Source organism: Mycteria americana, chromosome 3 (assembly GCF_035582795.1).
Source record: "Mycteria americana isolate JAX WOST 10 ecotype Jacksonville Zoo and Gardens chromosome 3, USCA_MyAme_1.0, whole genome shotgun sequence".
NCBI lineage: Eukaryota > Metazoa > Chordata > Aves > Ciconiiformes > Ciconiidae > Mycteria > Mycteria americana.
The window spans coordinates 2,580,596-2,603,597 of NC_134367.1; the positions used below are offsets into that span (position 1 = coordinate 2,580,596).

General features: G+C 40.9%; 1 protein-coding gene across 2 annotated transcripts in view; it reads right to left on the reverse strand.

The window, feature by feature from the left end:
* Nucleotides 1-23,002, reverse strand: part of INTS9 (integrator complex subunit 9) — a 75,347-nt gene that overhangs the window by 26,058 nt on the left and 26,287 nt on the right. For both annotated transcript variants that reach the window (XM_075497668.1, XM_075497666.1), the window contains 4 exons: nucleotides 21,766-21,900; nucleotides 16,706-16,817; nucleotides 10,692-10,872; nucleotides 8,147-8,207 (listed from right to left, as the gene is read on the reverse strand). In XM_075497668.1, the coding sequence (XP_075353783.1) occupies nucleotides 8,147-8,207; nucleotides 10,692-10,872; nucleotides 16,706-16,817; nucleotides 21,766-21,900 (489 nt within the window). The remainder of the gene's footprint in view (nucleotides 1-8,146; nucleotides 8,208-10,691; nucleotides 10,873-16,705; nucleotides 16,818-21,765; nucleotides 21,901-23,002) is intronic.

Consider the following 23,002-nt stretch of genomic DNA (forward strand, 5'->3'; position numbering starts at 1 on the left):
ACACTGAACAACTAAGAACATACACGGAAATAAGAGTGTGAAAGAGGGGAATGGTACTTCCTTTGTCAGCCAGTTTTTAAAGGAGGTGGGACTGTTTATCAAAGATCTCGCCATACGTTGCTGTCTGCTGCCAGGCATTGCAACATTGCTCAAGACATAGAGTTCACATATGCAGGGTTCGGCAACACGTTTCTGCAGCTGTTGTGCTGTGGAACCCCAGACGATACCACTAATTAGCAAACAGCATGCTCTTCGCTACGTGTCATAACATGATGTATGCATCATGCCTTTCTAGCAGAAAACCCTGCCACTCGGGACGTTCCTCTTCATTGTAACATATTTGATTTTCAAATGAGGAACTAATAAAGAACATTACAATAAGCAACTCTTCTGGTCTCTCAAAGCTGTAATTCATCTTTCCAAATTCTCTTTTATGTGTTACTTTTTACCCTGGTAGATCTAACTCAAGATAGTGTGCCTACATGGAAATTAACAGAAAGCTGAGAATTCTGATGCATCTTTAAGCCAACTTATGCACAACAAAGCACTTCAGAACTTAAGGTTATTACACAATCAGGTTCTTAATTGAATTTAGCATCACTGGACAAAAGTATCTACCCTACTCAACGTTTAGCTGTCACCACCTAAAGACATGTTTTGGTGCTAGAACAGGCAGTGTACAAACTTACCCTCAATACCCTTTCAATAATAGAAAGTTGGCTGCACATAGGTGCCTACTATATTTATCTTTCTCCTTTGCCTCCTTGAGTTTGGTCTCCTTCAAGTTCCCAACAGCAAATATTTTGCTGTGATTTTGCATTTGACTTCCCACACGTCCTGTTTAAAACTGCTGTGCAATACCTGGATGTCTGGAATGGAATGGGATTGGGGTTTGATGTAAGATGGAAACTGTAGGTGGACACAGCCCATTATTTCCACGTGGATCCTTGGATCATGGAGGAAGTAGCTAGGGGACTACACTTTCTGCAGCTTACTAGTAATATCAAATTCCTATTTAATCTTCAAGAAGGAATATTTGAAAATAAAAAACCAGTAACTGCTCTGGCAGTTAATATGCACTGAATCTTGAAAACATTTCTGCAATTAAGACTAGTAAAGATTTCTGATTAACACATCTGGAGTGCAATATTTAGAATCTAAACTTAGCTTCAGTAATAAAAACTGCAGTTTAGCAGACAATGCGCAAAACAAATTTGATTCCATAAAATACTGGCACTTAAAAGAGTGGGTAGGAAATGGCCCCATGAAGCTTTTTCCTTGGTTTTTTGAGGGAAGCCAAAAGCCTGAAAACTGAAGTTGCAAAAGCAGTTTCAATTGGGTAAACTGGAAGAAGGGGACAATTTCTACTGCAATTATTAAATGGGATATGTGACATTCCAGGGCAAAACTTTGTCGGGGGCCAGCAGATAGCTAAGTGCAAGACATTTCTACAGCTAGCTTTTATGTAACACACTTCTGAAAATTACAAACTGTTCTTCCAGCACTCTGTTTCACAGGTTCCTTAGGATTATATATATATATATTTGTATACAGTAGCATTCAAATCTTTGCTAAGATGTGGGAGCAGCACTCCATGTGCAAAAGCATTCTCAACAGCCTATTTCACTGCTATACCTATACAAATGTTCATTGGTTATAAACATAAAAGCTGTATTCTCTTCAAAACATTATGGCAGCTTCAAATCCCTTCCTATTACTTTGTAGAGAAACACAGGATTTCTAATCCAGTTTTCAGGACCTTGGGTTTTGTGTCTGTCATTCTTTTTAATTCTTTTTTTTAATTTCCAGCAACAAAACTTCTAGCATAATGCTGGGGTGCACTGCTTCTAACTGGGGTGCTAACTCAGGAGGGAAAAGGCACACATGTGGAACCCTCAGCACCATGTCCTGAAGTGTGGTGATTTTTTTTTCATCTTTTTTTTTTAATCTTGGAGGATCTTTTACGATAAATCTGCTGAAGCTCCATACCTTAGCTCATAATCTCTGCTTTTCACAGCTGGACATAGCAGGGGTGAAAGGCTACGAAAACAAGTTTAGAGGCCTTCTATGCACTCCAGTGATAAAGCAGCTGGTAGGTTTTAGTGTCTAGAGCAAAGCCTTTTCTAATTACCCAATCAAAAATATATGGAGCTGAACTTGCAAAACAGGTCCAACAAAATTTCACAAATCATTAAGGGGACTAAATTTGTAATGATTTGTACAAGTCTTTTATATCTACAGATGAGATGGGTTGTATAAGCACCACAGTCATTACTGTGTCATGTTCAGATCTCCAACCTGTACCAAGCCTGGGACAAAACCAATGCCTGGCATTTAGCCAACCAATATTTTCAAAACGGGACTGATTTCTGGAAACCAGAAGCAACATTCAGAGCATCGTTCTACAGAAAGAACCATTACTGACTGAAAGCTTAAGAGAACGAGGATGGTGAAGTACTGAACCGAGACTGAGGAGAGCTGTGCTTTTTTTAAATCCCAAATGGTTATGCTTCCCTTTAAAGCGGTAGACTTGATTTACAGGGTCAGCGACTGCTGCTATAAACAGGATAAATCTCCAGAGCCTTTGTGTACCCTTTATTGAAGTGAGCCAAAATACACTGCTATTTACTGTGTGTGTGTGTGCTCTGTATCCAGAATTCTGAACAGATGTGGTTCTTATCAGTGAATGAGTGATGCATTTATTACTTCACTGCCCTCACTCCCTTCATAAGACCAACACTAATAGGGGTCTAATTCTATATAATACTATATGACAAAACTTAATACTATACAATCACCTGGTCCCAGGTATTTATTGCTTTGAATGTGTTACGCAGGAACTGGTATATGGAAGAGGGATGCACAGATGAAGAAGACAAATGCTAGTATTTAAGACCACAGAATCAGTATTACTCCCACCCTGGCTATTTTCAGTCAGAAAAAGAGGCTTTTCCTAGCCATTTCTCTTAGATGTTGCTAACAGAATCCTTAATAAGAGGACAGCAAATCCAAGTTCTTCCTCCACTAGCAAATACTGATCAATATAAATTACCACTCAAATTTTTCTGTTGCAGACATTTAGAGAAGTCTGGATTCACTTATCTTACAGCCTGAAATTGTCTATGTAAAGATCGAGCAGAAAGGAAAAGGTGTGAAAGCTTCTCATTTTGCCTTGCTAGAACAATTCAACTATTCATTTATAAAGCCTCTACCTCTACAAAAGGAATGGTGCAGAGCGTACAGTCCATGGTTCCTGTTGAAATGCCTGGGGAGACTGAATGCCTGTTGAAATGCCTGGGGACAGCTAATTCCTCAGCTGTGGCTGTGTTAGGATGGGACATTCCCATCCGCTCAAGGAATTTGGTGAAACACCACAAGTTGGTTCTGGGATACCAGAATAACATTTCTAAACAAAACAGATTACTGATTTATGCTCCACAGCATTTCAGCTAGGCATTGTGGAGCTTAAATCTAAACCTATTTAGACAGTTGATCCTAGAATATAACTGATACAGTGCCTTGGAAGTGAAAGCCACCACCTCCCTCAGCCAGCCTGCTGTATTCACAAACATTTGGAAACTCCAGTTTTTAACTTTGCAGAAGCTTCCAGCGTTACGTCAGTTTGAGCTCCTTCTCCTCTCTTCCCCGTCACAGTAAGTGCTGGTGAAAAACTGAATCTCCACTTTTGTTTAAGCGTAGGGGAGAGCCACCCACAGAGTGATCCATCCCTTCCCTAACTGACTGTTTCTCCACTCCACTTCCCCAGTTTTCCTCCTGAGAAATCACTGGCTGGAATGTACAGCAGTCCTGCTCCAGATTCTAACTCCCTCCAGCAGAGTCACAGCAATTCTTACCCCAGCGATCACAGAGAAATGCCTTTAAAAAGAAGTTCTTTTAGCTTGTGCGCTGCTAAAAGGCTGCAGATGAGACTTGAAAAGCTTGTGCAAGAATCTGGACACTCCATTCCTATTAACTTCAGTAGGCATTGATGTCCAAATCCACCCCTACAAGCCTGAAGCACTTTCGCCCACATTCCTTGCTCATAACAGAGGGAAAGTATATTCCCTGTTCACTTGGACTGGATGTTAGGAAACAAATTGCCACCCCAAAGCACAACAAATTGTACGCAGTGATTGTGCAAGAGGATATATGATGAACACCTACTGCTACATTAAAGCGGAAGTAACAAGGAGGGCGTAGAAGTGTTTTGGGTTCTCTGCAGAGTTGAACAGTGTGTCTGGTTTTATTCAGCACAGCAGAACAAGGAATGAGCTCAAAACAGGTAACATAAATCATAAACCTGGAAAATTTCCATGCAAAGAGAATGAAAAAGCTTCAAACAACTTAGTGTAGAGCGAAGAGCAAGATGAAATAAAAATAATAAATGTAGAGAAGATGAAGATACTTTTATTTATCCTCTTGTAACAATAATAAAGGGATAGTTAAGTGAAATGCAAAATACAGTCATAACTGATTAAAGGAAGTAAATGCTCTTTTATTCTATGCATCAGGCACCACTGGAACTCATTGCTGCAAGAGACTACATCAATAATTTGAGGATTTTTTACCTTGTTTGTTTTTAAATCTTGCTGTTTATACAGCTAACAGGAACATTGGATTTCAGGACCAGACGGCATGCTAGGCTGGACTTGTTCTGTAGATAATTAGAAGCTTACTTCTTGGCCTGTCCCCTTCTGATGTATCACGCCAGGCATGTTATTAATGCTCGCTAGTAACTAAGAGGCATATCTGAGTAATTCCCTGTTTTCTTCCAACAATTGAGCAGCTAAGCACATCTTTTCATGATGGGCAACTTCCATATAGTTTACATTGCACAAGCCTACCATGACCTTGAAAACAGTAAGGCAATTCTCCACTAACAACCTATCCAATAGAAATGATCATTCAGTGTCTGTTTCTGATACTCATTAAAAACTCCCTTAAGTGCTAGTAAGCAGAGCTCCTGATTGTGAGGTTGTGGAGTCACAGATTTAGAAAGAGAGTGTTTAGCTAAGACAAAAAGGCTGGCTGCTGACTAAGGCTCTAACTTAGTAACTGGAAGCCTCAAGTCCAAGTCCTTGGTCCCTCCTAGACTGATTGCACGGCCATGGACAGGTTATTCAAGCCGGGTCTGTATTAAGACCATTTTGCTTGGTAAAATTACACCAAAACATCATAGTAGCTGAGCCTACTGTGGATACTCTTTGCACAGGCATAACAGGGTTTCTGCCGGGGAATAAAGAATACATTTGTTAAAGATTGTACTGAAAAGAGGTTATATAGATGTTTCACATCATATGAGTTACATATACAGGGCCAGCTGCAAGATTTTGCCCACCTTCTGTTTACACTGCTAGTTTCAACTCTGTATTTCATAGCAGAAAAAGAATCCCAGCTCCTCTCCCATGCCTTAGAAACAGTATGACAGCATTAAACCATAACCAGCTGTAGGTACCACTAAAACTGGAATGCAGCCCCAGGCAGCTGAGAATTACAGGAGTAAAAGGATGAGAGTAGCTGTCCCTCAGAGGACAGCAACAAGGAATCAAAGGCACGTGCTGAGCACTGGGTACCTGACATGGACAGCTTGGAGCTGTGTCGGTGAGCATGGGTGTCTTACATGTCAGTCATCTATATAAATCTCAATATGCTTTGATTGTTTAAAACCAAACTAAACCAAACCATGCATCTTACGGAACAGAAAGGAGCAATCTGATCTGGTGTTCTCAAGCGTGTCTAACTTCAGTGATTTATGACCTTAAGAAAAGCACTAAATGAAATAGCAGCCTCAGTCTTCCTTTGCCTGGGTATTACTTTGTTTTGGTTTTGCTATTAAGCCAGGCTTTTGAAAGAGTGTTGCTGCTATATGCCTAGGGCCACTGCCTCCCACCATACAAACTGGTTTTGCAAAACAGCAAATATGTATGAGGAATTTGCAATGAAGAGACCCATTTAGTCCATCACGGGGTGGGAGTAGTGCAGGTTACTCCACCTCCAGTGTTTACTCCACTTTCCAGTGTTTGTACAGCAGCTGTAAGCGAACAACCAAACACACCATCGTAGTTGTATTAGATGACTTGCTGTGAAATGTGCAGTACTTACTTCAGATGGCAGCTCAGTGCTAAAGGCTACAGCCATTTCATAGTTTGGGAGCCACAAGGATGTGCATACACACTATTGTGTGTCATTTAGCACATTTAAGGCAACCCTTAGGCAAAAATGTAAGAAGCCTAAGAACGGCTTCCTATCAGTGATATCCATGGGTCTAGATAAAGCTGTTTGTGCACCTCATGATAAAATGTCCCTAGCTTTGTGGGTCATAACCTGTATGATTTAGCCTTGTCAACCAAAGCCTGTACCTGTAACAGGCACGTTACTCCCTCTGTGCACTGCATTTTGTCATAAGGAAACTGATCTGTTATCCACTGCTGCGAGTCCTTTCCTAGATAATTACCTTGATCTACACATCAAGCACAGAGGAATGTCTCAACAGCTAAACAATAATTTGGCAAAATCTCATTATCCACAGGCCTCTGGAGAATATAAAATGTCCTAAAAATTAGAGGACACAGTTATCACTCTATAAACACAAAGACCCATCATATAAAACGGGTTAATTAATCCAGTCTTTGACAGCTGCATGTTTGGCTTCTCATTTTTGGAAGGGCTTTCATTTAAACCTGCCAGTGCCAGTGCATATTGTAAACTAAAATTTCGAAGCAATGTGTTTGGTAGAATACAGGCTGTCAGTGAAACCACTGACACTATGGATCAACAAGGACACCCCAGAAAGCAGAGATGCAGGGGAAATTAGAAAGCATAGGCAGCAGCATGGCTACCGAGCCTTGTACTCGGAGATCAGGCTTTGGAATTGATTTATCAGTGTGAATGAATTTTTTGGTTACAAAAAAAGTGGTGAAGAGGTGGCTTGCCCTGCAGCCTGCATTATTCTTGGTAACAGATTATACATAATTCACCGTGCATCCTGCTTGAAATGCATTCAAGCATCTGGAAAGGGTGAGGGCTTCTGGTCAGATCCTACTTCCAACAATGCCTTTGAGGCACCTACAGATGATAGATATGATGGGCAATGGCAATTTCCAGGACAAGTCCCTGGACAGGATACCTCAGAGGAAAAAAAAACCCAATGCCTGAAAAAGCATTTAATCTCTGGACTCTTAAACCTGCAATGGCCACTCTGCACATCTCATCAAACAGTTTTGACCACAGGAACTAAAAGAGCCAGTTTTCTGAGACTGCATGCCCCAGCTGGCTCACTGTCTCACAGGAGCAGGATTTAGCCAAAATTATTTCTCAGTCCCATTTTTTCCTTTCCCAGCCTGCCTCTCATTTACTTCAGTGGGAAATCTACCTGTTCCCAGTGGAGAAAGTAAGAGATTTCCTTTCTTGACAGGCGAGATAACTCTGAAGGCATGAGTTATACCACATTTATTTAATATCCGGTTGGCTAAAATTTCCCCTCAAATTATTATTTTGTTGCAGGGAAGATCCCCTCAACATATGTTGCAGGGAGATCCCCCCAAAGACAGGAACCTTATTCCTCTTTGCTTCACTAAGATGCTAGCCCAAGTAATTTCATTTAGAATTGCCAATGACAGCACTCAGTGCTGCAAGCTTTAACTTTTTTATATCGAACCTCTCTTTCAAGATACCATTTCTCCTGCAGCAGACAACATGGTGCCTATTTCAGCTAGAGAGGTAGGAGCTGGGATGATTAAGCTGTCTCCGATAACAAGCTCTTAGTTTTACAGACTTTGAAATAAACGGCTTGGACAAAGGGAATATTCGTGACTGCAGTCTGATAAGAGCAAACATTCAACCATGTGTACGCCAGATAGCCTTCTGCGGGGGAAGAAATAAAACAGGCGAGCATATGTAAGTTATATGCTGAAATAAACATCATGATAATTTTTGAGTTGAGGGAACACCATCATTCATTCCTCCCCCATGCTCCCAAATTAATCACAGAAGGCAAAGGAAAAAAAAAACAACTTGTATGAATAATGACACAAAACTATTAAATAGCTGTAGAAGCGTTCAGAAAAACAACAGCCACACAGGACTGTGTTCCAGAAACCCACTCACTCTGTGATCTTAGCAAACAGCAAGACCATGGTTTACTTACCTCAGCATGGGGAAAAGGAGGTTCTGGAAGATATACCTTTGTTTGTTTGTTATGACACAACCTTTAAAAGAAAAGGAAAATAAGCTAGGTTAGAGAGCTGCGGAACATCCTGCAGCATCTGCTGCCATCTACTGTTAAACTTTTTCTGGAGAAAGCCATTTCGTAGCTGTGGCATCAGGTGCAAAATCGCCCATTTATTTTGTTACTTCCAGTCTTTCTGCTTAGAGGGCCAACACCTACAGGACAGGGCAACTCAGTCATAGCGAGATCACTTAGAGACGGTGCAAGACAGCTGAAGTAATTTTGTACACACTACACAACAGAACTCCTTTGCTGTGGAAGACAAATTTCTAACTCAACATCCACGTCATTTCATAGTCCAGACCTCAGCAGTTTTTGTAAAGCCAAATCACCTGTCAACAGAAAAATTCCAATTGCCTCATCCCACTTCTCAGCAGTGACTCGGTCCTTTTGTTTGTTACAATCTAATTCCTCCACGCATTTTATTATTGCAGCTACAATGTTGGTAAACTGCCTCTCATGGCATAATGTTCACTGTTACCTGCTATTTTACATCAATCATTTTTTTTTAAAATATAAATATTGAAAGTTGTTGATTAGCTCTAGCCAGACTCCTGATTCATCCTATTACAGAAGTTAAGAAAAGATATTTGTCAGAGGCCTGTGTGATGTTACAATTATCTGTAGTGACACTGTCCTGGTGGCTTTTTCTGGGAAACACAACCCGTCTCATACTTTCTTCACTTTATTATAAAGCAATAAGCCTGGGTCAAACTAAATTTGATAAAGTCTAAGAGATACTACGAGCAGGACATTTCTTTTAGCTGTCTAAACAGTAGAATTGGAAGGCTGGAATCCCAGAATTTCAACCCCAGTTCTGACCCCAAACCTCTGTTTTACAGATGTTCAACCTCCGCCTCCATTTCTACCTGAGTAAAACATTTACCTCACCCATAAGTGTTTGGAGATCAGCTAATGTTGGTTTTGACTTTTGAATATAAGCTACTACAGCAAAGTAGAATTCAAAAACATGGTGTCTGAACACTTGGGTGTCTGAATTGTGCCAGCTAGACACAGCAGACAAAACGACCCAACTGGCACAGGGAACATTCCTGCTACTTTGACAGCAGTATCTAACCCAAAGGATTATTACAACAAGAACTACACAGCTACCACTTCAGCTGCTACTGAAATGAAATCACCATGTAAGTACTAACCAAACAATTGTTTAACTATAAACTATATGAGTCAACACACCCTGGTGAGTACTCTGAAGTTTGGCCAGGACACCAAGGCTTGATTTTCCTGCTTTTGCTGAAAGTAACGTGATTAAATTTCACCAGATTTCTTTCCTCTTTACAATTCTCCTGAGAGATCAATTCACCTAAGATTTCCAGGACCTCTCTTTTCTTTCCTGAACTGCAGACTTAAAAAACCTGGAAGAAAGGAAGGAAAAGCTAACTTACTCTATTTAATTATCTAGAGCACCTCTCTGTTTGTAAGAATTTAGGACCAGTTACAAGTGGTTGGGTTCTGCTTTCCATGGCTCAGAATCACAGAATGGTTGAGGTTGGAAGGGAGCTCTTGAGACCATCTAGCCCAACCCCCTGCTCAAGCATTGTCAGCTAGAGCAGGTGATCCAGGACTGTGTCCAGCTAGGTTTTGGTGTCTCCATAGATAGAGACTCCACAACCTCTCTGCACAACCTGTTCCAGTGTTTGACCACCCTCACAGTAAAAAAGTGTGTTTCTTTTGCTCGGACAAAATTTCATGTGTTTTAATTTGTGCCTCTTGTTCTGTCAGTGGGCACTACTGAGAAGAGTCTGGCTCCCTCAGCCTCATTTCCTCCCATCAGGTATACACATTGATAAGATCCCCTCAAGCCTTCTGTTCTCCCAGCTGAAGAGTCCCAGCTCTCTCAGCCTCTCCTCATCTGAAAGATCATCTTTGTGGTCCTGTGCTGGCCTCGCTCTATAAGCCCATATCCTTCTTGTATTGGGGAGCCCAGAATGAAACACAGCCCTCTCCATGCTCCAGCCTCACCAGTGCTGAGCAGAGAAGGATCACCTTCCCTGACCTGCTGGCCGTGCTCTGCCTAACGCAGCCCAGGATACTGTTGGCCTTTTTTCTGCCACAAAAATACATTGCTGGCCCAGCAAAATTAAGCCCGAAAAATTTATTTTGCTTATACAGGGAGACCATGGTATAGTTTTGGGGGCACCGGATAAGACGTGCAAACAGGCACAGCTAAAATGCACTCAAGTCAGGTACCTCATTTAGTCATAAGTGCAAGTACCAAAAAGGACAGATTATTTGAGTTTGTATATTTTATAGGAAACGATGCTTCCCTAATTATAGAATATCTACTTACACACGCACGCACACCCTTGTGACTCAAAAAACATGTTCACAATTCTAATCAAGTATATATTAGAATATGTCAAGTAGAGATAACCTGCATATATCTATTTACCATAGCTGAGTGTGTGAATTGAGGCTGATGAAGCAGCCTTTTAACACCTACCATTCAGCAAAGATCTGGGAGAACTCAAGGGAGCTGTTGGCAACAGGTGAGATGAAATAAAAAGGGACATTGGAGAGCCCAGCAGAGTCAATATACTGATACAGGCACTCCAGCAGATCGTATATTACTCCAGAGGGGTAACAGGGAACCAGCACATTTCCTCCATTCCGGACAGTCATAGCTAAGGGAGAGAGAAAGTAAAAATCAATTAACAGGGTTCATATTTAAACTTTTTAATAGAATTCCTTTAATCCAAATATTACATAAGGTATAGAAAGAAGCTACCACACAAATTAGCAGAACACATTATGCATATGAATTGGGAGGAACACTTCTGATCATTAAATACATTTATTTACTGCCTTCTCCAGGCTTAGTGGAGCAAATGATTATACTCCATTAGCTGGGGGGCACATAACAGACTGAGCACATGAAAAACTCCTGACACGAGAGGGCGGTCTTGCACTGGCACATGAGGACAAATGAGTGACACAAAACACCTTACCATCAAAATAAACCCTGCTCCATCTATTAGCTGTCCACCAGAGGGGAAGGACAACAGTTCACAAGTCTCAGCTGAAAGCACTACACATGGTAAACTGTTCTGTACTCAGTTTTCAGTGCTCTAGATGAATGGGTGAAGATGTGGTTATTTCAAACAGCCCTCGAGGCTAGAAGGGGGTGGGGGAGTGTTTCTGCTTCTTAAAAACTCTAAATATGTCTGTCCTTCAATATAAGAAGAACAATTTAAAACCTCTATGAATTGTAGACAGCATGGGACTAGAGAGAAATGAGGAAAAGAAAAAAGACAAAGAGGTTTACTCTGTAACAGAGACATATCTGAGTACAACGGCAAAAGCAAGTACAGAGCAAACATTTTGTTCTTTTGGCAGAATGAATTACAAAAATCCTGTGCCTTATGGGAAAGTGGAAATACTTTGTCCAGCTCATTGAGCAATTGCTGCCTCACTAGGATTTCATCCGTGGTCGTGGGATAACACCATCTACTGATATTAATTGCAGTGCAGCAGCAGCAACATTATGCATCAAGGCATTACACAAAAAGCTGTGAAAGAGCCTGAAAATGCATATATTACATCCCGCCATAATCACTTCCTTGACTTCAATTTATTGACAAGCTTTGATGGGGTAGGGATTTAGCAAAGGGTCTTTTTGCCCCACCTACATGCTCAAGGAAGATTATGATGGCTGAATGTTTAAAGGTTTTATGGAGTCTAGGGAAATGCACAGACTCTGTAGTAGGATTTTTCACATGCATTTAGGTGCTTAACTCTTTTAGCAGCCAGTGCCTATTACATGCTGCTCTCAACAACAACTGGTGGTCAAACACACCTTCTATAAGAGATCTAATCTAACTGCAGTGTAGTGGATTTATTGCCTGGGTTTTCTCCAGGTCACATACAAACTATACCATCAAAATATTTGTGAATACGAATAGCAATACTTTACATTTGTGTAGAACCTGAGATGTTACAAAACGTCCCAGCAATGCGTTATATTATCCCTCTCACATGGGTAAGTCTAAACTATCCCATCTGTAAACAGGATGTGAAGAGAGGAATGAGGAGATTAAGAACGATATTTTCAAAGCCATCTGGGGGCTGAAACTTAAGCCTCTGGCTCCAGGACCAGAATTTGCATTGCTTCATTATGCACCCCAAAAATTCTGCAAAGTGGAAAGATCAGTAGCTATATCCACAGCAGCAGGAATGCTGCATGGGCCAGAGACAGGGGATGCAGAGTGCAGGGCACATCGGTGATCAGTGGAAAATGCTAAGGAAAGGGGTATATCTGCAGCTCTGTCTGCTCTGAATGAAGATACTGGCTGAAACATCAAGGTGTGTGTCTCCATGAAATGGGTTCCTTCTACATTCACTCAGGCACCAACTACCTTCACCTGGTTAAGACGAATGGCTTGCTCTTCCCTTTGAAGAGGCTGGAGGAAGAGCTTTCATCTAATGATGGGCTGGTTAAAGAATTTGTCCAGGCCATGAAAAACGTAGGCTTCATTCCTAAGCCTTAGAGTTTGAATTCACAGCTCTCCCTTCCCCGCAGCCATTGGTTCGTTATGGGAACCTCAAGCCTTTTCTGTAGAAAACAACCAGAAGTTCAAGATTCCTGGGGCCACAGAGAAAATAATGAAGGGTAAGGTCTTGGAGCAGACGCCAACTTGAGTTTCTGTCCCCAGGAAAACTACAGAGCTGGTTACCAATAATTAATATAAAATCACAATCCAGGGAGTGGAGCACTCTTCCAGGCAGCTGCCCTACCCACTAGGCCAGGGACCCAGGGTTGCTGGCCCCTTGAATCTCATGTTCCTGGCGGCATGGTGATGCACCTTTGAAACTGGGCTGGTGAATACTCCTACTCCCCAGGACAGGAAAGGACAGCAACACGGCTATCCCACCACTGCTATCACGGCTATCCCACTGACAAGGCTCTGTGTGACAACTTTTCAGTTTAGAATACACTACTCGGTTCCTCGGTGCAAGTTTATTTGTATGTGCTGTGGTCAGCACAGCTGGGCACTGCTTCTTGAGGGTGCTCTTAAGTGGTTCCATAAAGGGATAAGGATTACCTCCCAGCTTCTGCAAAACAGGGATGAAAACCTTTACAAGCATATTGTTTTCCTCGCAAGCAGCAGGTCCAATCTGGCTCTCTGCACCACTACGGCAACTTTCTATAGTTGTCAGTAAGAGGACACGTATATTTGAAAGCTGTTTAAAGCCCAATTTATCTCTGTGACTGATGGATGCACTCTCTTGATAAAAGTTGTATAATAATCTTGGCATTTCAAATTTAGTCTCCTTCAGTAGCTCCATAACAAGTTGTTCAATTTACAACTCACAATGAGATACTTGCTTTTCGAACAGCTGCCACCACAAGGTCAAGTTGGCACCTAAAAAGCAAACTGTGCTCTTTTCTGCTTTATATAAACACACGCGCACACACACACAGAGGCACGACCGCACACGCACACAAAATATCACAAACTGTCCCTACAGACAGTCTGGCAATTTTGCTGATGATGCCCAAGGCAATGTAAAAATATAATTGCTTTTCTTGAGCTGCAGAGTGCTAGTGCTGCAGTGCTGAGCACAGAAAAAAGGGGTTAGGGCTAAACTGAGAGGAACTTGGAGACGTGACGAAGCGTGGTTTCAGTGTTGCACACACAATGCGGAGAGGAAATCATGCATGTGACTTGGTAATAATGGGAATCAGTGTCTACAACTCTACATGCTGGGATGAAAACAGAGATCAAGGTGAAATTTTCACACTTCCATTTCTGTGGTTCACAACACTTACTCACAAACATGCTGTTACCTCATGATACACATTTTTGGTAAATCTCCAGTGTCTGCCTTAGAGGTTTTTACCTAGTGTATTCTGAGCTTCTTGTGAAGTCCCCTGAATGTTTTGGAAATGGGAAAAATATGACAACTATTGTGTTCAGCTTGCCTACTCTATTGCTTTTGCCAGTAACCTATTGCTTTTTGGACTTTTTCACACATTTGAAAGAAAACTGATTCACTATTTTCTTCTCCTGATGTTGGGTAGATGTGTAAATACTGCTGGTGTCATGTAAAAGACAGCCCTACCACTGCATTATTCATAGAATTATTTAATTTCTTCAGGTTGCTGGTTTTTGGCAAATACCACTCAAATTCCAGATTCTTACAATGGCATTATTTTAAGCATGTATCTTCCTTTGGTCTTTAATACTTCTCTAATTTCTCTGAGTTTGTCTCAGTCAAGATAGAAGCTGGCTTGAAGACCTTCTGCAAAACCCTCAAAATAGTTCAGAATGTTTCTGTAAACCAGAACAACTTGTGCAGATAAACACCCACCTGTACCTACATATGTAACACATTTATTTATATGCACTCATCTTTTGGATTTTGCTTTGGCCCAAGCTACATCTCTAAGACTTTGTTTAACTTTTAAAAGCATTTTAATTAACAACGGGCTCACTCTTGTTTATTTAGCATACAGCTGTTGCAGTTCAAGACATGAGTGACCAGCAAGGTGCTTGCTAGAGCACATTCGCAGCAGAGTTGGCAGCAGGGCAACATGCACCACTCCTCGGCCTCTCCAGTACAAAGTCTAACATTTCAGCTCAGACTTGCTTCCTTGGTGGTTTAAGGTAAGATGATAGGGTGTGATCATGCTACCATCTGTCAGGGGGACAGTAACCCCCATAAAGGTCCAGAAGGGACAGAGAAGGGCAGCACAGCTGGATCTAGCACAACAAGGTCACGAAAGCTTATCTGCGACAGCTCATAGGCTAATAAAATTAACAATGCTTAAAAACAATGAAAACACAGACCGTAATACATACACATATAAACACACGCATCACTTAGGAAAGGAAGTTGCAGGTGTTAAGAATTAACACAGCTTCAAGGGGAGGTTGAACAAGTTCCTGGAAGAGAAATCCACTGAACATTACAAACTACACAAAAGCCATGTCTGACTCAGGAAATTCCTGAAATAAAAATACTTGAAGGCTGTGAGATTATGAGGGGAAAGTATCATATAACCTCACCCTGGTCTTCTGTTCTTCTCTAGGCATCTGCTCATGGCCCCTGTTGGAGCCAGGATGTTGGCAGAGAGGATCTTTGGTATAACCCATGATTACCATTCTTATAAAATGCCAGACCACGCTCTATTAATAGGTATTTACACTACAAGGAATCATCCTGACCCTGCAACTCATCTTTTCATATAAGCAAACCCCACATAATTTTACCTTGTACGTCCCACAACAGGATCTATGACTCCTGTTTGAACTGAAATGTGTCCTAAACAGGGATATCTGATTTTGATTTAGAGATGGTGGGTGATGGAGTCGTCTACCACACTCCTTGTAGTATTTGCCTTCCACTACCATGGCAGTCTCATAACTGGGATTGTGAGACAGTACATAGATACTCAGCACCTATGAATATGCACAAGGATTTTAAACTGGGGAAAAACCCAAAGTCTTGTGGGTTTTTTTCTTCTCCAAGGGTACATTCATGTGTAATAAAGACTAAGAATTTGCACTTCAGTTCTGTTCTCAACCTTATTCTGCAACCTTGGGTAAGCCACCTAAATACTACAGCTCAACTTTCTCCCAGGTGTGTAATGGGGACCAAAACACTTGCTTACAGTGAGGATTCCCTGATTTAAACTTCCAATGTCTTTTGATAACCCTTGTAAGAATCCTCCCAATACAAGCTTTTTAGTCTTCTTTGTAAAAAGTAGTTAGTTTAAAATAAAGGGAAGATCTCTGATAAAAGAACAGGCAATATACAGCAGGACAGACATGAGAAAGTGGTTTGATGACAGAAGGGTGAGAGCACAGAGGAACTGAGATGGGGGAAGGGGAGAAAAGGAGGAATAGCACTGGATGTGACATTCCGAACAGGCTGGAAAATGCTGCCATTCACACTGATATCACAGCTTTGCAATTATCAGCTTTTCCAGCTGTGAAAGCATCTGATTAGGTTTTATATTTCTGGTGTCTATAAATATATCTTGATATATTTTTTTAAACAAGAGATTGTGCTGTTTGCTTTTGATATATTTAAAAATCAGGTGTAAGAAGGGAAGCAGATGTGCTTGTTTTCAAAACTGACAGTCATAAAAAAGTATGTAAAGATTTTACATGGGCTGATATACAGGAAGGAAATAGTAATATTTCAGCTGGGAACAATATCCAAAACCTAGGCAACACGTAGTCTGTTGGCAGCTAAGCGACATACTTAGCAAACCAAGAGCAGCAGATGATTAAATCTCATTATACCTGTTCCATTCCAAAACATTTTAGGTACAACTTGTGTCTCTCCAAGCACTTACTGTATTAATGACATCAGGAGCACATCGTAAAATCTAAACAGCTAGTTTTATGCCAGAAGCTGGACAACTTATTCAATTCCAGGAATCTCAGAATTATTTCCCACCCAAAGCAATGAATAAGATGATAAAATAGTCGTCTTTCAACGACCTACCCAAGTTGCTGCAGAACTCTCCTACCATGCCATCTGGGTTAGCAGTAGGGATTTGTGTAAGACCCGTCAGGATGAGAACATCACTATTTTTAAGAGAAGCCTGGTCCATGGGCTGAAACAGAGCACAGTGAAATAAAATGAGTAACATGAGTGTTAAAACGCAGGTTTCTCTGCTCTGTACCAAGACGACTGCAATACATAACAGATACAGTGACCAAGGAGAACACACAGAACACTTTAAACTTAACGTCCCTCCATCTGTGGAAATGTAACCAGAGTTAATAAAAACACATACAACTGTCTACCTGCATACTACAGCCCAAAACAAACAACGGAACTGTAATCGGATCCATCTCAAAGTGGTCTCCATAGACTAATCATTTCATGGCCTTAGGAGCTGAACACCGAAAAGACAGTAATTTGCTTAGGATGTGGCAGTGCAGTCAGGAAGGGTTTAATACTTGCATTCCTATCTCTGGCTGCGCTAGTTTCCAACTCGCTTCTGTTTGCAAATCAAGGTGTCAGCTTTGATTTCCAGGGCCCACCATCTACAGGGAGCACTACCATTTTCCTCAACCATTCAGTGGATTCTCCTGGAAAGAGATGAGGTCAGCAAAGGACTTTGGGCTTGAAGCTCTCAATTCTGTGTATGAATCTGAATGCCGCACAAGGGTCTCCCTTGACTGTGAAGTCTGCTCTTCTGCCCGCAGTATTACAACCATGACTTTCAAACACTCATTTCAGATTGTTTGCACAGGCCTTTTTAGAAGTCTGGTTTTGTGAAATGGTGAATGGCTACTGCTGGTAGAAAAAAGAAATTGGTTTAGATTCCTTAATATTGATAAAATTTGTTTATTTATCTAAGAAATAATCACACATATTAATTTTTTAAATATAGTTATAATATCACACCAAACAGGCAAGTATTTCCTTAAAAGCCAGTAGCTGAAAGCAGGTGAAAAATCATAGCTTCAACTGCACAAAAAAATCCCATACAAAAAAGTAGTGCTCCCAATGCAACACCAGAGCTAAAACAACAGAGAAAATATAACTTGTCTTACCAGTCTCCCCTAGTGAATCAGATTAGCACTATGCCCTCCTCCAGTACCTTTCTTTGAAGACTGTGCTAGAGGCTAAGCCATGTCAACGTGAACTACATGTCTTCACAGGGCTATGACCTCTGATCTGCTGGGTCTACAGCATATGCTGTACTGCCAACCTACAGTCACAGGTACAATCCTAGATTATGCGGTTAAAGCACTGAAGGTAGCTATCACAAGCATCTATCCATGCCATGTCTGCTTCCTGGGGGACAGAAGAGTTTATATCTGCATAGTCTATCCTGTGGCTCACAGACGTAGCGGAGGGACTGACGATTAAATGGCCCAAGGAATTAGCGCGGCAACTTGGCCACTGGCAGGCAGTCTAATGTTAAAGCAAACGTTGCTTCCGCCTTGACTGTGCATAAAAGCTCACACATTCTTCACTGAGGCCAATCATTTGACATGTTTTATACTGGCATTTTATTAAAGCAGAATGAAAATGCATACCCACTTCTCTCCATTAGCAAACATAGAGTAGATATTCAGAAATTATACTTAAGTGTGACCTGACACTAAATATATATTCTTGATACTCAAAATTTAGCATAATTCAATCTTGAAAAGGCAAAATCCACTTCTCTCTCTGCAGATGGAGTACAGCTATGGTGAAAAGTTAACTTTTAGGCTTGCTCTGGGCTGGGATGCACTTCCCACAGCTACTATTCAAGCAAAGGTGGGCAACTGCAGCCAGCTGCATTGTATTTTATGGTTATTTATTCTCAACAGACCCTCTTCAGTTTCACCAACCAGGAAAGACTTCTACCAGAAGAGACTGATGAAGAGATTTCCTCTACTGAACTTAGAAGATCACTGTACAGTTAATTCCCTTGCTCACAGTCCCTCAGTGCCATTCTTAAGTAGTTGAGAAAGACCTTGCTCTGTTAAACATGCAGTGGAATTCCATATCAACTTTGACAGAAGTTTACACTGTGCACCACCTTGCAGGACCAGACCTGTTACGTGAGATTTATTGTAATCTTTGACTCTCCACAGCATGTCCGTGAAAATGAAATGCCAATAATGCAATAAAAAATAATATTGAATCTGCCTGTGATAATGTACATAATGACCATGCCATATTAGATACGCATAATTTCAGCTGCTATTGCACTGAGAGGGCTTGCATTGATTTTTGTGGGTTAATGTAAAGAATATGTCTTAAAAGGCTTTTAGTGACATGTCTGAACCTGTGCTGTCAACTCCTGTTCTCCACTTCAGTGGCAACAGTGTCAATTCTAGCCTCAGTAGAGGGTGAGGCAAAATTTTCAATAGAAACCATCTGCCAGAAGACAGAAGTAAAGGGAACAATTAATGGTGCCAGACCGAACTCTCAAACAAACCCTTTAAAGCTCTTCAGTTATTTTCAGCAGCTATGAATACAGTTTTGCTGAACCTTTTGCTTGCACTTCCTACAGACTTGCTGAGGATTTCACAAGATACTCCTGTTGTTGCATCCAAGATCAATCCAACAGCCAGCTTTCACTGCACCCAGTTCCAGCTAATCTGTACATCCTGGGCCACGTCTAAGCTAAGCTAACTGCTTCATTTTCTGTTGTTAATAGAGATGGGCTGATTATTACAGATGTACCATAACTCTCTGCTGATTATAGATGTAACCTAGATGTAACTTAAAGTTTCAAGAAAACTTTAAGCCGTAATTCACACCAAAGAAGCAATCCCACTCTCTTCCCAGGACTGCTAATTCCCACCCGGGCTGCTATCTCCCCTACGTCAGCACTTAAATCCCAGTGCTGGCAGAAGGGAGAAGGAGGGAAGCATTGGGTGGGGGCCTAGTTTTGGTTAGGTGAGATGTCCTGTTTGCACCTTGAGAGAAGGAAATGCTTTCCAGGCTATTACTGTCTATATTAGACAAGATGCAAGAGGAAGAGGCACTTTTTCCATTTGTATGCCCAAATAATCTGTGTCTTGTCACCCTAAAAAAGTGGCTGATGAGAGCCTGGTCAACTGATGCCCATTTTTAGCAACTACAGAGGGAGTTCGAGAAGACTGGAAAAGTGCTAAGGTTTTACTATTATTCAAAAAGCTCTGGATATGTTTTTACATAAAGATATGCTGATTGACTGGATATTGTTTTTAAAACAAAACAGAGTGACTGTTTTCATACACTGTTAAAAGATGGGAATTTCATTATGACGGCTCACCATGATTCTATAGAGAAACAGGTCAGACAAACAACTTCTCACTCCCTGAGGAAAAAATGCTGATTTGTCAAACACAATTTTGACTCTGTGCCACTCAAGATATTGTTATCATTACATATTGTCTGTCAAGCATCAAGTAGATGAAGAGCTGGTTGGCAGCTCACAAAAACCACTAGCCTTTACAGAATCACCATATTGTAGGAGCTCATACTGGTGTTCACAGGGATTAACACTGGGACAAAAACTATTCATTGTCTTCAACAACCATCTGGAAGCAAATATAAGATGATGATGATATCTGATATGCAGATGATATCTGGTAATGTTTGTGATGTGGTAAATAACAAGGAAAGGGCAAACTGAATGCAATTTCATATGGTACGCTATTCCTTTAAACTATGTGTTAGTATAAAATAATGCAAAGTGCAATGGACTGTATGCTAAAAAATGAGGCTCTCGGAGAGCATGCGGGACAAGCAACACTGTCAGCAGAGTGAATAGTCCAGGTTTCATCTCTTGTTAGCAAACAGAGTAGGTCCCTAGGGTTTCAGGTAGGCTCGCAGTACATTTTCCTGCACTTGTTAAAGCTGAAACTGTGCTGTCTAACTGCTACCACTTCTGCAGGCTGCAGTGAGTGAGTGCAGATCTGCTGCCCATGGTGCTCCTACCAGGCAGTTCATTCACACACCATTCCCTGTCACAGGGAGGTAATTTCCTTAAAAACAGTGACTTTACCAGAAGTTTCCAGAGAAATGTTCCCCTGTGGAAAATGATGAAGCGTCGCCAGTCTAACCGGATAAACTGAATCACCATTTCATGTAAATGGAGAGAAAACACTCTCGGTTACCAAACTACTTCTTATAGTTCAAAGTTTCTCCTCACAGAAATATTCCATTCACATATTGCTAAATACCGCTGCTGCTCCTTCACTAGAAGGTGACGAAAGAGCACAACCCAGGCCAGTATGAGGCTGATGAGAAAAAGGGATTTAGAGACTCTGATACCTTGCGTGTAGCCAAATACAGCCATACTATTAAGGATGGTTTATCTATTGTAGTTGTTCAGCTCCTGAAATCAAGCTTTTAAATGAAGGATGCTCAGAAGCAAAGCTCTTTAGAAGATACTCACCTTGGGGAAAATTACTTACTGATCGTGAACCTGACACATTTTCTAAATTACGTTTAAATACCTCCTGCTAATATTGCTTTTAACTATTTTGACAACTTCTGAAGCACACAGTACTGCAAACTTCAAGCCATTCTTTGCACTAAGAATTTATGGATCTAGAGAGAATTAATTTACTGGAAATTACATCTACAGCACTATAAAGACTTTGCCCTTAGCAGAGCAGGGTGGAAAAGTTGGCAGCCAGTTAGCTATCATTTCTCCCAAGGAAGGATGTTTCAGAAGTGATATAGAAGCAGTCTGTGAACTGTCTGTAAAGACTCTTCAGTGAAATATGGATTTTAAAAAAAGTCACTAATGCTCTATTGTTTAACTCTGTTGAAAATTTTCTATTTAAGGTGAAGGAGAATTTCCCAGCTGGTGAGTAAATTAACATCAAATCACAGATAGGAAAGAATTTTAGTTGTCTTTCCCTAGTCACTATCGATACCTGTCCACTTATCAGGGTGGTATGTCTTCTCAATGCCCATTAAAAATCTAGCCAATTACTAACAGGGGTACTTTGTACAGCTTCCATACTAAACCTGATCCCAGCTGAAACAAGCCTCTCAATTTTTTTTGAGCAAAGACACTTCCCCCTATAGAAGACTAACAAAGTCAGGGGCTGTACCTGAGGGTGTGTTGTAAGTAGAGAAGATCCTGAAACATAGGAAACCTTTTCATAGTGCGACTGGATAATCCAATTGGAACTTCCAAGAGCGTAGCCTGAGCTGAGAGGGGTGACCTGCACAGCACCAAACAGCTCCTGAAACACACAGTAAGAGACATTAACTTGAGCGAGCCCCCGAGAGAAGTCAGAACAGGTAATTTTATCATCAGTGATATCAATTTTAAAAGTAGTTCTGCTATTCAAAGCCTATATAAAGCTGGTTTACTGAGCTTTATGTGTGCTGTCTTTATTTACCAATGTCTAACAGGACACATGCTAAGAAACCTAACCCTAAGAAAAGTTTTTCCTGAGGTAGGGCCTTCATAAAGTCTCTCTTCTGTGTGAATTCTATGGTGTCTAAGGCAGTTCACACTGAACCATAACTCTAAATGGAGGAATCAACCGGGGTGTTGATCTTCCGCCTGCCTTTGCTGTATTGAAGAAGCTTGTAGGAGCTTTACATCTTTGAAGACTCTGTACTCCCTCAGTCAAATTTTATTGATATGGGCCAGCAGGAGAGAAGAAAGGACAAGTAGTTCTGTACTGATATAAAACTCTGGGTTACACATTTTGCTGTGGAAAACATAAACTTAACTTCAGATTCACTCACTTTCTAACTTAATTTCTTTTTAAATGCTATCTGCTGGTGATTTAGAAACAACACCCTGCAAGCTTAATTCAAATTTCAGTTTCAGCTCTCAGCATAAGCAACCTGACAGTTGTCTCCTTTCCAGGTGTCATTATAAAGTGTATTGCTTTATCTGTACACAGTAATGTGTTCTACTTGTTTTGAGAAAGGAAAATAAGCCTCCATGTATACCTCGCTAATGTGATCTACTTTCTGGTTACTGAATAATAGAACAAGCATCTGATTCATGCAATACTAACGATTTTTCTAGTATCTCAATACGTATTTGGATGCATTGCAAAACAAAACAGGGTCTCCATCCCTCAGAGTGTGTAAATCAAGGCTCTAGATTCTGCTGATATGCAGACATGTAAAGTGGACAACAAACCATTCTTGATGCTGTCACGTTTTGGGTTAACTGGCTAATTAGGGTCTGATTATTTTAAAAGTTTGCTTTGGGAAGAGATAAAATATGCTCTAGAAATGTCTCTTTTTTCCTGGTAACTATAAAAGAATGATTGGCTCAGATGCACAGATCTAAAATTAGGCGAGATGCATCCATACTGTGAG